This window comes from Struthio camelus, chromosome 10 (genome assembly GCF_040807025.1).
Source record: "Struthio camelus isolate bStrCam1 chromosome 10, bStrCam1.hap1, whole genome shotgun sequence".
NCBI lineage: Eukaryota > Metazoa > Chordata > Aves > Struthioniformes > Struthionidae > Struthio > Struthio camelus.
This window is the reverse complement of record NC_090951.1, coordinates 20,485,742-20,500,213: the sequence shown is the minus strand read 5'-3', so window position 1 is coordinate 20,500,213 and position 14,472 is coordinate 20,485,742. Positions and strand designations below refer to the sequence as shown.

The 14,472-nt window shown below is 39.8% G+C and overlaps 1 protein-coding gene across 19 annotated transcripts in view; it reads left to right on the top strand.

Moving 5' to 3' along the window:
- The window catches only part of SLC12A4 (solute carrier family 12 member 4), a 49,117-nt gene extending 36,225 nt beyond the window's left edge, over nt 1–12,892 (top strand). For 3 of the 19 annotated variants that reach the window (XM_068955398.1, XM_068955406.1, XM_068955404.1), the window contains exons 14-25: nt 303–401; nt 760–879; nt 1,653–1,757; nt 2,767–2,935; nt 4,045–4,240; nt 5,214–5,383; nt 5,570–5,701; nt 5,796–5,903; nt 6,455–6,511; nt 6,707–6,891; nt 9,589–9,722; nt 11,740–12,892. In XM_068955398.1, coding sequence (XP_068811499.1) covers nt 303–401; nt 760–879; nt 1,653–1,757; nt 2,767–2,935; nt 4,045–4,240; nt 5,214–5,383; nt 5,570–5,701; nt 5,796–5,903; nt 6,455–6,511; nt 6,707–6,891; nt 9,589–9,722; nt 11,740–11,831 — 1,567 coding nt within the window. In that variant the 3' untranslated portion in view covers nt 11,832–12,892. The other 16 variants (XM_068955402.1, XM_068955405.1, XM_068955401.1 and 13 more) reach the window with 14 other exon arrangements.
- The last annotated feature ends 1,580 nt before the right edge of the window (nt 12,893–14,472 follow it).

The window sequence follows — 14,472 nt, the reverse complement described above, 5'->3', positions numbered from 1 at the left end:
GAATAAATATATTTTTCCTATTGCTGGATTATTATTTTCCTTGGAAAAAATGTTATTTTTAACATAGAACATTGTGAAAGATAAGGGTAGCGCTGCAGAGAGATCTAGCTAGATCCAATTAAAATACTTTTCTAACTACTTTGCACTGATAGTTCAGGCTAATAAAAATTAGGGGTAGGCACACATGACAAGGCAGATGAATTTTAGCTGTAGGTCATGCATGTGATTATAATATATGCCGAAAGTGTACAAGTAGGTGGGCTAAAGGTGTGGTTTTTTTCTCTCTTCTCCCTCATCTCTAGGTTTTTCTTGATGTGTTACCTTTTCGTTAATCTAGCATGTGCAGTGCAAACACTTCTTAGGACTCCAAACTGGCGGCCCCGATTTAAATACTATCACTGGTAAGCCAATGGCTGGTGCACTCGACGCCTAGTCTGTAATCTGTGAGGGGGGTTTTGGAAGAACCCTCTCCGAGAGGGCTCTGGGCATGTTTTATTTTTCCAGATCTTTGTCGTAGGCAAGGGGACAGCAACGTAATGTTCATCATCAACCAGAACAAAGATGCTTAATGGAATGGGAGTTTCATTCCCCCAACAGGAGATTAGAACTTCGCAGAGAGGGGACGTACTGGAAGCTTGACTTTCATTGCCAGTTCAGAACAGAGACTTTAAAGAAAAAAAGAAGCAAAAAGAGAGTGACTTGTTCTTAGCTTTTTCTCCCCCACTGCTTGCTAATATCCTTGTTCTTCTTTTGTTTTAGGGCCCTGTCATTTTTAGGTATGAGCATTTGCTTGGCATTGATGTTCATTTCGTCTTGGTATTACGCTCTGGTAGCTATGCTCATTGCGGGCATGATATACAAGTACATTGAATATCAAGGGTAAGTAGTAAGTAAGTAAGACGGGAAGGAGTTTGAATCTATTTTTTATAACTTATCTCTAGCCTTCACGTTTGCAAAAGGAATGGGTACTGTCTACAGACATGAGTTGGAGACTTCCTCTTGTTAGTATTTTTCATTGTTTTGTTGTGTCAGTGCAGAACAAAAGCCTCTGAAATCTTAGGGACGTGTTGAATCTTAGGGCTTTGTTAGGCCTCTAAGTGTGTGCTGTGAAATTTGTGCATTGCAAGAAACAAACAGCGCCTGGGGACTATGCTTCTGCTGTCTGTCACACGCCATTACTTCAGGCCCAGAACACCTGAAGGCAGCCATCTTTTAATCCAGTTTATCTGGTGCAAAAGTTTGTCTTGAATAGTCCTTGAAAAGCAGAATCCGTGGTTAGGCTGGCTCAGATAGTTAATCTCTTACGGGGTCAGGCTGGGAGTGTGGCTGTATAACTTAATTTTATCAAATAATGTATTGAAATGCCTCGTGTTTGTTTAGGCTTGGGAAACCTCATCTGTAGTGGAGTATTGGTTACAAATAATACCCAGAAAGATGGTGGTGTCCTACATCAGATATTTGCGTTTTGCTCATGTGATGCATATCATGTAAATGCATGTGTGTATCACATGTATGTGTAAGTATGCATCACATCTGATACGTGGTATTTTTCACATAATGAAATCATTGCCTTATAATGAGTTTAATAAACATAGCTGTAAGCGTGCAATTAAATGCAACTATATGTTGGCTAAATTGTGTGTCCTTCACAGTGCGGAGAAGGAGTGGGGTGATGGCATCCGAGGTCTTTCGCTCAGTGCAGCAAGATACGCCTTACTCAGACTGGAGGAGGGCCCTCCACACACAAAGAACTGGAGGTACTCATTTTAGTCTAGTAAAACACAGTCAACCATGATTATCTTCTTACATGTAAGGAATTACACTGGACTGCAAATGGGATTTTTCTTTTTTTTTGGTCTGTGTGAATGAATTGAAATGTGCAGAATATAAAACACAATGAGCCTGTGTAAACTGTCCTGACGCTACCCTAGCCCTCCTGGGTAGGACCTGTGTAAGTAGCCCTTTCTTACGCTTTGGACCTTTAATCAGACTCTGAGTTCAGAAGTGAAACTTGGGGAAACCATAAAGACCTGTGAGTACAGAGACCCATGTAACTTGTCTGGGGTGCACAAAGAAGTCCCTGCTCTCATTCTAGGCTTAAAAACTGAAAGAGCAGCGAACATCTTTCCCTCTCACCTTGTGTGTTGAAACCAGATTCTGTGGGCAAGAACCTTCGTCTCTGTTATGGGTTGCACAGCGCTCTCCTCTTAAGCTCTGAACAAGAGGAGTAGAAATTTGCCTTAAATAAGAATTTAATATATTCTTATGCTTGCCTAAACATAGCTTAGGAGAGAAAATACTGATGTGTAGTGATACTTTAAGGGACATAACGGCAGGTGGGATCTGTATGTTTAGAGAAATGCGAATATTTTATCTAATGTTTGGCACAAATATCCAGATAGATCTGGAGGGACAGGCTTACTGCATGAATACAGTGTGTGCTCCAGTTGTACTTAACAGCCTTGAAAATGAAACACGTAAATAAGATACTCATGCAGGCCTCTTAAGCTGAGTACATGAAAGGGTTTTAGTACCGTCAAAATGGTACAGCAGAAGAGTTTCCTCACTTCTTCAAATCTGCCTTGGGTCAAGAGGAATAAATGTAGTATTGAAATCTTTCTAATGTGTGAGTTATAGAAAGACCATACTGCATTGTTGCTGGTGTCAGAGTCAGTATTCAAGTGCTATTAACGCGCCCAGAGAGGCAATTTAAGTGTTTCCGTAAAACATCAGTAAAGATTAAATTCCCATTTTTACTTTCTCTAGGCCTCAGTTGCTGGTGCTTCTGAAACTTGATGAAGATTTACATGTAAAATACCCTAGACTGTTAACATTTGCATCCCAGCTGAAAGCTGGCAAAGGTTTGACTATCATAGGATCAGTGATCCAGGGGAATTTCTTGGAGACTTATGGAGAAGCCCAGGCTGCTGAGCAGGTCAGTGTTTTAAACAGAAATTCCTGAAGGAAAAGGAGGGGTGAGTGCAGAGATAACTTAAGTCTCATAATCATACGTGGGAAAAGATACTTTAGTAAGACTTCCGTTACTTGAGTGGTCCTACACCTGTTCAGTAAAGAGTTTGCAAACGTGTTTCAGTTGTCCATTTGTGGCTTCGGGAATGTAAGACCAGTGCGTGCAGCTTGTATAAAAAGCCTTACTGCATAAAACTGCATAAGGAATAGTTACTCTCTGAGTTTATGTACGCTGATTAATACAGGAAAGAGGACTAAGTAGTTTTCTGAACCTGTTAAGAAACATTTCAGTAACTGTCAATTGTTATGAACTTAGCAAATTTGCTATGTTTGTTTCTTTCAGTGTTGTGGTAAATTTATCACAAAAAGCATGAAGGGACAGTCTTGGAAAATTTTTTTAATGTATCACTTCATCTTCCGCACTGCGTAAACATGACATCATAGCCTTGCTTATATCTGTTTTGTTACACCATGTCTTCCCCCTTCAACCCCCCCTCCCCCCCCCCCCCCCGAAGCTTTTTGTAGAGGAACATCATTACAAATGGAAAACTACTTCATAGGCCTATGGGTTGAGTGAGTTTGTTTTTAAACAAACACAGAGTATGGTATTCTTGATAGTGCTTATATATGTAAATAAATAAGCTTTGGTGCTTATATATGTAAATAAATACAATAACATAGCATGTTATATATGGGAATCTGAAACAGGAAATCCAAATGAAACTAATTAGGTTAATAAAAAAAAAAAAAGGTTGTTCTAGGATTAGAAGGTGAAATAGTAACACAGATCATCTTCCTAAGAATTACTGCCCTTACAAATAAGGGACTATAGCACAAACCAGAAAAAAAAAATTTGTTAGAAATAATCATACTCAGAAGGGAACTATATATGTTTTAAACAAGTATTATACACAATTAGTGGATGTTTTCTCTTGTTTTATAAGGAAAGTAGGGAAGCAGAATTTTGCCTTTAAATGCTTTTAACCTGAAGCAGGAATTTACCCTGTAATCAAATGATGCAGAAAAACTTAACATTCCTCTTGGTTGTGAGGTTTTTCCTTTTCTGTCTTCCAGACTATTAAGAATATGATGGACATTGAAAAGGTGAAAGGATTTTGTCAAGTAGTTGTAGCCAATAAAGTTCGAGAAGGAATTGCCCACTTGATTCAGTCCTGTGGACTAGGTGGCATGAAACACAATACCGTGGTTTTGGGATGGCCGTATGGCTGGAGGCAAAGTGAAGATCCAAGGTCATGGAAAACATTTATAGGTTAGTTTTGAAGGTTCTGTGTGATCAGACGTTCTGCACCAAGGTGTTTATTACCTACGCAGTACCTACTGTGGGTTTTTAACAGAATCTTTGTGAAATCAGTTTTGTTTTCTACTCTTTGTGGTTTCTTCTGTTGATCGTGAACTTATTTGCTAGTTAACAAAGCTAAGCCTTAGAAGATAAATGCAATCTGATAAACTTGCATGCCATTGCTAGCGTTTTTAAATAAACGTAGTAATCTAGAGCCCTTACACTTGTGTTACAAAAGCAGGAAATACAGCAGTTGAGGCAAGTTTCATGGGGGAAAGAAAATCTCTCTTATTATACCAGCTGATGTGGTTGAGGACAGAGGGGAGAAATACAGCTCTGCTTTCAGGCAAAGCAGCCAGCAAATCCTATTACCAGTAGATGATTTCTCACACAACTTTTCTGTTTGAAATACCACTTCTCCTAGATAGAGACCTATGAAAGATTTTCAAAGATTAATCTAGCAGCTAAAGCTCACCTCTCTGTAATGAATACTTAAAAATGATGGACTTGAGACATACTGTTTTTATGGCAAGCACTAATTTCTTTTGAAGGTAACCTCTGTCTTTTCACAGGTGCTAAATTATCCACCTCTCTTTCCTGTTGGACCTAATGCTCTGCTTGCATTTCCCTCCTTCTTCTGAGGTCTCAGATGGTCCAACTATGTAATGCAGTCAGATTAGAACTGCACAGATGCTTTCTCCTTGTACATGGTTTTGAAGATCACTGCTTTTATTTCAGACTTGAAGTAGGGCTTGTATTTCTGAAAGTCTCTTTTATCCTATGTCATTTGGTCTGACCTGTCTGTACAAGCCTTGCTATACTCACTTTTGTTTATGTAAGTAATGATTTTTATGGTTTGTTGGCATTTGGTCAGTGAGTAACTTTTCTACCGTAGATCACCATTGCAGTATTGGAGGTAACTATTTGTTCTTCTTTTTGGCAGGTACTGTTCGTTGCACAACGGCAGCTCATTTGGCCCTACTGGTTCCAAAAAACGTATCTTTCTACCCTAGCAACCATGAGCGTTACAACGAGGGCAACATTGATGTGTGGTGGATTGTGCATGATGGAGGCATGTTGATGTTGCTTCCTTTTCTACTCAAACAGCACAAAGTAAGGAGCTAGAAAAAGAATTTTTTTTTTTTTTAAACCTACTTCTGTGTGCATCAGTGTGAAGGAACGTGGCGTGGAAGCAGAGCCTATGTTGATAAACAAGAGTCATTGCAGTGGTAAGATTTTGTTTTATAGAGCAAAACGTTATTGGCTCAAGGGTACAAAGAGCTTATGTTTCCGCACCAGGTTTGGAGAAAATGCAAAATGAGAATTTTTACTGTAGCCCAGATGGATGACAACAGCATACAGATGAAAAAGGACTTGGCTACTTTCCTCTATCAACTCCGAATAGAGGCAGAGGTAGAAGTGGTAGAAATGGTAAGGCATTGATTCAGTTTTTCACTGTATGATGCAAATGGTGGTGTTGGCTTATGACTTGATTATGAGAGCAATATTTTTCTTATTTCTGCAGCATAATAGTGATATCTCAGCATATACTTATGAGCGAACTCTTATGATGGAGCAGAGATCTCAGATGCTGAGGCAAATGAGGCTGACAAAAACAGAGAGGGAAAGGGAGGTATGTCATTTGTGGTTGATTACTGTGGACTGCTGAGGTGGATGAATCAAAATGCCTTCCTGGTAGTGTTTTATATAGCTGCTCCTTGAATTCAACTCCTGTGTTCTAAAACAGTAAGGAAATAACTTTTACATGTGTCCAAAAATTGCATGTAGTCACTGAAAAGCCTGGCTGTACTTGCAAAGCCATACTAGAAATGTTTTGGAGAAAATGTATGTAAGCTGCAGAAATGATCTTTGTGTTCCCCTTTGCAGTGTAAACGATACTCGGGGACCTGAGGATGAAAGTATCAACCTTTTTTTGACCTTGTTTTTGGTTTATAGGGCATATCCGGTGTTTGTCTCAATTATAGTATATCCTGTTTTCCTACTGCAAATTTCATTCCAGTTTAGGACAGTGTTAGGACACTTAGCTATGAAAGGTGCAGGCTATATCTTATTTTTGTGCATAGGTCTATCAGATTTTTTTTCTTGTTGATTTTGGGTTAGACTTGCCTCTTGTTTCAGACTATCTCCCGATGAGAGATGGACTGTCTCTTTCTCCTAGTATAGATACGGCCTCTGTTAGTCCAAATGCTGCATGGCTCACACCCATCTGAACTCAGTTTGGTATGTAAGACTGTTGTCTAGGCCAGATGTTTGGTATCTGGGCTGCCCTAGATGCTATGTTGACTGTTTTTTTTTTTTTTTTAAAAAAAAAAAAGGGGGGGTACAATAGAACAAAAAGCCTTCCATTGCTTAAAAGGAATCAGAGAAGGTCAAATAAAGTCTCTGAGTTCGCCTTGTCATTCATGTGCTCTTCAGGCTCAGCTGGTGAAGGACAGACACTCAATAGCACGTTTAGAGAGCTTGTACTCGGATGAAGAAGATGAGGCGGACCCAGTTCCTGAGAACATTCAGATGACCTGGACAAAGGAAAAATGTGACTCTGAGAAGCGGAACCGAAGCAGTGCTGTGGGAAGCTTTAGAGATCTGATCAGCATTAAGCCGTGAGTCTTGTCAGAGTCAACAGCTTGCGCCTCCTAAAAGTCTGGTTGCGTTGTGCTTTTATTATCTTTTTTCCACCCCCAGTCCTTGGTCTAGGATTGCATAGCATGCCTGAGACCTGACTACTAAAAGGACAGCAGTTAGCCTCCTGAGAAACTGCTAACCAATTAAATGTAGCACACATGTCTCAGTATTTATACCCAGTATAGTCAAATTCTAAACTGGAGCTGTTAAACCATACTATAACCCTCCTCCTGACTCCCCAAAAGCTCAACAAAAATAAAATTTCACTATCTAATGTGGAGTGCGGATGTCTAACGCAGGAAGGAAGAACTGGTGACATCTGTTAGAAGTGGAGATGGTGGTGAATGACTGGGAATGGAATATGTGTGTGAGAAAATCATCTAAGACAGATTGACTGTTGTAGGAGCACTGATATGTAACAGCAGCCTTAGTATTACCACGTGTGTGCCCCTCAGATAGCCGGAAGTGAAGCTCTATATGTGGCTTTGCATTAAAAGGTACAAATTTCCTGTAACCTCTTTTGATGTGTTACATCTTGTATCGAGAGCCCACTCAGTCAGCTTTGCGTACTTGGCAAAGTTCCAAATTGCTTATTACTAATAAATCGGTGAGAATTCCAGGCTCTTTTTGGATGAATCATGCATAGTTTATATACTGTAGAAATTCTGCTGAATTTGGTGTTAACTACCTGTACTTTTTCCTCTTCCATGCTTTCAGAGAGTGGGAAAACTTGTAAGTTTGTTATTTAACTTAGAAATACATTAAGATGGTTGAGAGGGAAGATTTCATTTCCTCAACTAAAAGCTGGAAAACTGTATGTAACTATGGAAGAAAAGAAAAGGAGTCAGAGTTGAACAGAATCTTAGCAATGTTTTTGAAGGGAGCAGGATTAGCCACTTAAGCTAAGTATCATTTTAAATAACATGCAAAAAAAACCCAGGAGTTGTCCTGACAAGAACTAAATCAGGAAGAAAAATTACAGGTTTGCGCCTATTTTCTCAAGCAGAATATGGCCAAGATTTGGAAACCTTACTCGTTTAGAGAAGCTCTGATTCTACAACACTGCTATGATGTTGTTTCTGGACACCAAGCAAACTCTTTCTTATAGCCTACATCTTCAGATCACTAGGGAGATGCCAATTTTAAAGGTCACTTTGGAGAATGCCAAAGCTTTAGTTTTCAATTACTTTTCCAAGACCATACATAGTTTATAACAGTATATTGTTTCTGGTGCTGTTTTCTTCCTTACTTCTGTAAACATCATCTGGCCTCTAACTTGTCCCTGGCTTTCTGATGCTGGCGTGGTAAAGACAGGAGGTGTCCTTGCTCTAAATAAAATAATATAAAATAACAGGTAATTTAGAAGTGGATAAACTGTGTTGTTAGTATAACAAATATTAATCTTACTATTGCATCTTCTGTCTTCTGTATATATAGACTATTTATTGGCAAACCTAAAATCAGAAACCGAAGTTCAGAAAAGAAGCAAAGTTATTAAAGACTCTAACTCATAACATGTAAAGCTAAATCAACAAAACTACAGATTCATATTCAGCTGAGTTCTCCTAATACCTATTTTTAGTATATTAAAGAAATGGAAAAAACCTCAAAGCTGCAAAGGGAGAATATATTCTCCCTTTGGATCTATTTCTGTTTTGCTTTTCCTTTTAAGCTACCAAAATAATGATTGATTTCCTTTAGCAAGGAAACATCCTCTGGCTCAAAATCCCCCTAGGATACTTTCCAGTTGTGTTCCTGCATGAATTTATGTTATTTTGTGGTGGTAGCTTCTGAAAAATTAATCCGGTACCTCTTTTAGCCTGGTTTCCTAAGGAACAGAGGCTTCTGAGATCATGCTACATCTATTCCCTTCTCTCCCATAACTTTTGAACCAAGTGGCTACTCAAATTTGAAAGCATGATTGAGATTTCAAAGATATTCAGATCATACATGTTTTCTCTTGCAAACAGTCAGCCAGAGAGAGGGGCTGATTAATGCCTCACTGAAAGAAAGGTTAAAATCCTTACTAAAGACCAGAGAAGACCCATAAGCAGACATGCATCCCACTGTTTGTAGGCTGCGTTCCAGCCTACCCATCCGCAGAAAATCAAGCTTTCTCTGGAGATGTCAGCTGCTGTTCAACACAAAAAGACAAGTGCACTCATGAAAAGTCTGGGCTGAGCGCAATGCTACCAGTTTGCTGCTCTGTTCTGGTGGGTCTCTGAGAGAGTTTTTTGGTACAGAGTCCTGAGAGATGCATGGTCTGTGCTGCCATGAGAGTGAGGGGATCGAGAGAAGCCTGCTGGGAGCCTGCTGCAACCACCGAGTCACTGGTCAGAGGGCATGCACTCTTGTGCAAATGGGTTTTTTACTTCTTGTGCAAGAATATATGATCTTTATAAAATGCCCTTCTTGAAGGGTATTATAACTTCAAAATCGGAAGACCTGACTCAGAAAACTCTTTCGTGTCTTCATTATAAAGTTTGGAACCCCCCCGCCCCCCCCCCCCAAAAAAAAAAAAAAACAAAAAACCCAGTATGTTAAATAGAGTTGACATTTAATAGAGTATTTAGCAGATTTAAGGTTTGCTTTTAAGGACTTTTTAATCATTCAGTTTTCAGAGGCCGGAGGCTTATTTTTTCTGAACAGTAAATCTGAATGTGATTCTTCAACAGGAACCAATCTAACGTCCGAAGGATGCACACAGCAGTAAAGCTAAATGAAGTTATTGTAAATAAGTCCCATGATGCCAGACTTGTTCTCCTCAACATGCCTGGTCCTCCAAAGAATACTGATGGTGATGAAAACTGTATCCTTTCAGGGAAGGCCTGGTCCATATACAGAATCTTTCTTTAACTTATGCACTTGAATTTATTTTACTAGATATGCTGTCAAGCTGTAATATGTGACAAACTGTGGTACTGGCTTGTGGCTCATGTACTGGTTGCTCTGGAAGCCATGGAGGTATGAAATCAGTCTTGCCTGAATTCTTATTGAATTCGGTTTGATTTATCCATGACCTTGGTAAGTCTCAGGCTTTGGCAACAACGTCACAATTCATTTGTGAGTATGTTGCTATTACAGAAAAGGCTAAACAATTTGACAACCTTTAATATCTTCCAGGGCAGGAGTGAAGGCTGGTTCTGAAAGGAATATAGACCTTGCCATACTAAATACAGAATCATTTAAAGGTTGGGCACCTGCTTCCGGGAATGAAGTTCACAATGCTGATGTTGGTAACTAATTCTCAACAATGGATGTAGGAGACAAGTAAGAAAGCATTCACAGCAGCCAGCAAGCTGGGCAGGGCAATGTCTGAACTCGAGCGAGCAGGGAGTCCCTGAAGGAGAAAGCATTTCTCATACACGTGCTCACACATCAGAATTTTAGAGCTTTGCTCCAACTGTGATGCTCCAGTAAGACTAAAAGTCCAACCTACAGTATTTAGGCACTTAGAGGTATACTTGCACCATGTGTCTAAGTAAGGCTAGAGCTGAGGGTTGTGATCTGGTGAGCTGGCTGGCATGGCAGTTCTCTGTCCACAGCTGCTTTTCAGCCTCAGTTTGTACTGTTAAACTAGGAAGCCTTGCATTAACCTGTGCCAAAAAACATTATGCAACTCCTAGGCCTTAAATCACAGACCAAACGATTGCTGTTTCCCCCTAAATCTGGGAGGAGGTGGTAGTGGTAACAGCTGTTAGACAACAGCTGACTGGCCAAAGAAGGGACTAGAACGCTCCTCTTCAGCACAGCGGGGTTTCAGCCACAGCTACTATAGCCCAAGGGAGCTTTTCATGCTACAGGCTGGGGTGACTTTGGAGGGGGATACTTGCTTCTCGCCCTCCCTGAAGAGGGTGGGCCGCTGTGACTGAAAAGCACGCAAAATTCATGAAGAGCACCTGGGATGGAGTTTACTGTGTAACCTGGTGTTCAGATCGCTCCTTTGGAAGAGTGAAAGAGCACTTGCACGGTTTACTTTTAGCCATTAGATTTCTTCCCTGCCTCTCCCTCCCAAAACCTGAGAATTTGTTCAGAGGTGTCGGGCGCATTTGGGGTGATATGTTCCTATTCTTCTCTCTTGCTCATGCCTTTGTGGTGAAGCTAGCTCATATTGAATAGGAGCAACAAGTGAAAGTAAGTTAGGCTGGTGCTCATATATGGCGAAGACTGAATCATGTACCAATGCATTTTGTTAAGCTGCTGGCAAGTAGCTTTTGTAACTGCATCTGAGCCTACATACAAGCACTAATTCCTCTTTTAAATAGTCAATCAGAGGCGTACTATTTCATATAAAATGGGAAACAGTTTGAGTCACATAGGGATTTTCTTAAGTGTATTGAAATGAATTTAGTAATATTACCTTTTGTAAATAAAATGAGAAGTTTGATGTACCTACAGGCAACTCTCATTAGTCCTGTACCACTGCTATCTATCAGATTTGTATTTATATCTATTTACGAAGATGAATATAGATGTTTCACACTTAGGCAGGCAGTACATTTTAAACTCATCTCCCATTCAGCCTCTTCCAGTGAGATATTTCACGACATAAAACATTTAAAAATGTGCTCAACCACAAATAGTGTTTCTTAGCAGCTGGAAAAAATCCATTTAACTAGGTTTTTCAAAATTTGCCTATAGAAAAATTGCTCTTCTCCTGAGTTGCAGTAAGTACAAACTCTGGGAAACGTTCTGAGGTTTTTGGCAGGGGCGGGTTAGTTGCCTACAGCATTCTGAATGTACTGTTTCATTATGGTTCTGTAAGGCAGGCTAATCGGTGTGTATTTTGGTTTTAACATCTCTTGTCCTTGACTTTACTGAAACAGACATGGAGTTTCTTGAAGTCTTGACTGAGGGTTTGGAGAGAGTATTACTTGTTAGAGGAGGTGGCCGAGAAGTCATCACCATTTACTCCTGATTTAGTACGAGCTTCTAACACTTCTTCTTGGTGATAAAGAACATTCCAGTTTTAAATGGAGAAGAAAAAAAGGTTTTTTGCCTAACTTTCTCCTCATCCAGTCCTACTCATTGTGTTTCCATCTGCAACATACATATCTTTGGGACTGCAGTATTGTTAGACCATCCAATTAGCAACACAAGTTAATTGTGAATCTGCCACGTTATTCAGTTTCTGCTTTGGTACGCTGGCATTCGTGCATGTAGTTTTAACACTAAACCTATTTTTAGACAACACTGCGATGTGCAGTATTTCTAGTAACTGTATGTAAAGTTAGGACATGAAAGTCAGTTACTGTAAAAAGATTTTAAAAGCTTTTTATATTAGGTTTGGGGGATAGAATTACATTATATAGCAGCTAGTTTCTGCTGAACTTCAGCTATAAAGCATTTTCTAAAAAAGCACACTAAATTGTGAGAGAGGACTGAAAAAAGCTTTGTTTTTTCTGGGTTTATTTCCAGAACTAAACTCTCAGTATTGGATTAAGAATTTATACTTTTAATACATTTATTGATAGAGTTTTAAATAAATTATGTTGATAGAGTTGAAATTACGTATGTAGCTTGCTACAGACTGTTGCTTCTGAGACTTGAGGTTCTGTGAGGCCAGATCCCTATTTATTTTTGTATTTATTTGTCAGAAATATTGGATACGCAGATGCAGGAGTACAGAGATTTCGTAATAATTTTTGAATCATCAGCGGATTGAAGGACCAGTCCTGTGCAGTTCTTCCATGCTTTAAATTTCTTGCAGACCATCTATCAAAGTACATTGAGCATGTTGGAGTCCAAGTGTGTAGAGCCAGGCACTATGCTGCGCGCACAGCGATGGGATTGCACTTGCACAAGTACAGGGGACCTGCTGCTTCATTGTATGTGTTATGTCCGTAGAGGAAAAAGAAGAAAAGAAGACCTTTTCTTAACCAATACGTCTCTGGAGATTTTATCAAGCCCATTGAGTTGTACTTTATGTACAGAACATTCGTATTTTTTCAATAAAATGTTGCATACATTTGGAACCTATTCTCTGCTCTGTGTGCTATAGTGAATTACCCAGGAATACAGTATCTGCCCATTGCTGTGCAGAATTATTGTGATCTGACTGCAGTGTGGTGGCGTGGGCAGATCCACCCTGTGCAGGGGAGCGTGCTCTAGGGGTGTCAGCGCTTGCCCAGGTGGCAGAAGTGCTGCACTGTGGAGGAGCCAGCTCATGCCTGAAGGCAGCCCGGTGTCGTGCCTAAGCGAGCAGAAGTTCCTGGGTCTGGAGCTACTACCGTTGCTCCATCTGCGCATACCTGTAGACTATGATACTGAACAAACTGAAATGCCCTCCAGATTTCGGGCTCTGTCTGGGAAAGCAGTAGTCCCCCATAGAGGTTAGCTCAGAAATACCCATTATGGGAAGGGTCAGAAGTATGGGAAGAAGGGTGGAGAGTGACACACATTCTTTGGCCCGCATGTTCTTACTAGTTGGTATATGTGAAACGCGGAGGCTGACACTGCAGGTTTTTGTTCATGAGGTAACCTAACACAAAACTTGATATCAAGCAGTTGGGCTTCACGGTTACTGCACCTGGCTTCAAATATTCTGTCTCCCCTGTTGTGATAATGTTCCTTCTTATTTCAATGATAACAGCATGATCAGCTGGCTGTAAGGCAGGAATCTGAAGAACTATCCAGATCCTTTACCTTGAGTAAGAACAATGTAATTAGTGGAAAAAAAAAAGCTTTTTATAACGCCACCTTTTTTCCCCCCTTCCTCATCTCACCTGCAAAAGACCATGCTGAAAGGCATTTTTCTTCAGGTTTAGAATTTTATAGTTAAAGCAGGAGTTTGTCTTCTCTGTGAAATAGGACATACTTGGGAGTAGGATGGCATTAGTACATTTAAGATACCTGCAAGAAAACAGTCAGGAAACAAATCGTCTTTATTGGATAAATGTTTTTCTTAAGGACAGTCTTTCCTTAGACCAAGCTTTGAAAACCAGACTTTGTTTCACTTACGTTTTAAAACAAAGGGAAATAATAAAACTTTCTTATTTGTAAATAGTACACTATTTGCAAAGAGTTTTTTTTTTTTCTTCTTAAAACATCTTCAGAGGACTGAGTAGTAGTGTGTAAGTGTACAGCAATCATGATAGTTAATGCTTACTCGCAAGCATTCTTTTATAGGAATAGTATTGTTTATGAAATCTTTTTATTTCTCAGTCTTCTGGAGGTCCAACTATAAGAAATTATTTCCTTTACCAAATGTAAAATTCCTTATGACATGACATACGTTTGCAGGGCACAACTTCACCTCATAGAAGGATTTCCAGTGTCAACTAGTGCCTGACCCAGTAACCTGTTGAGGGCTCTGTTATGTTTTTAACATTAGCAATAGTGAATGTCCTTACAGATACATTAGGCTGAGTTTTCAGAGCTTATTCTGTGCAATGTATATAAAAAAGTAGTAAGTCAGCAACACTGTGTGGCAATTTCGGATTTAGTAGGCTCCAATTATGTAAGACATCTCTCTATATAGTGGGTTCAAAATAAGTTCCCCTAAGACTTACGTCGAAGTGCAGAGTCTGAGGATGCATGCCAACGAAAACTGGAACTAG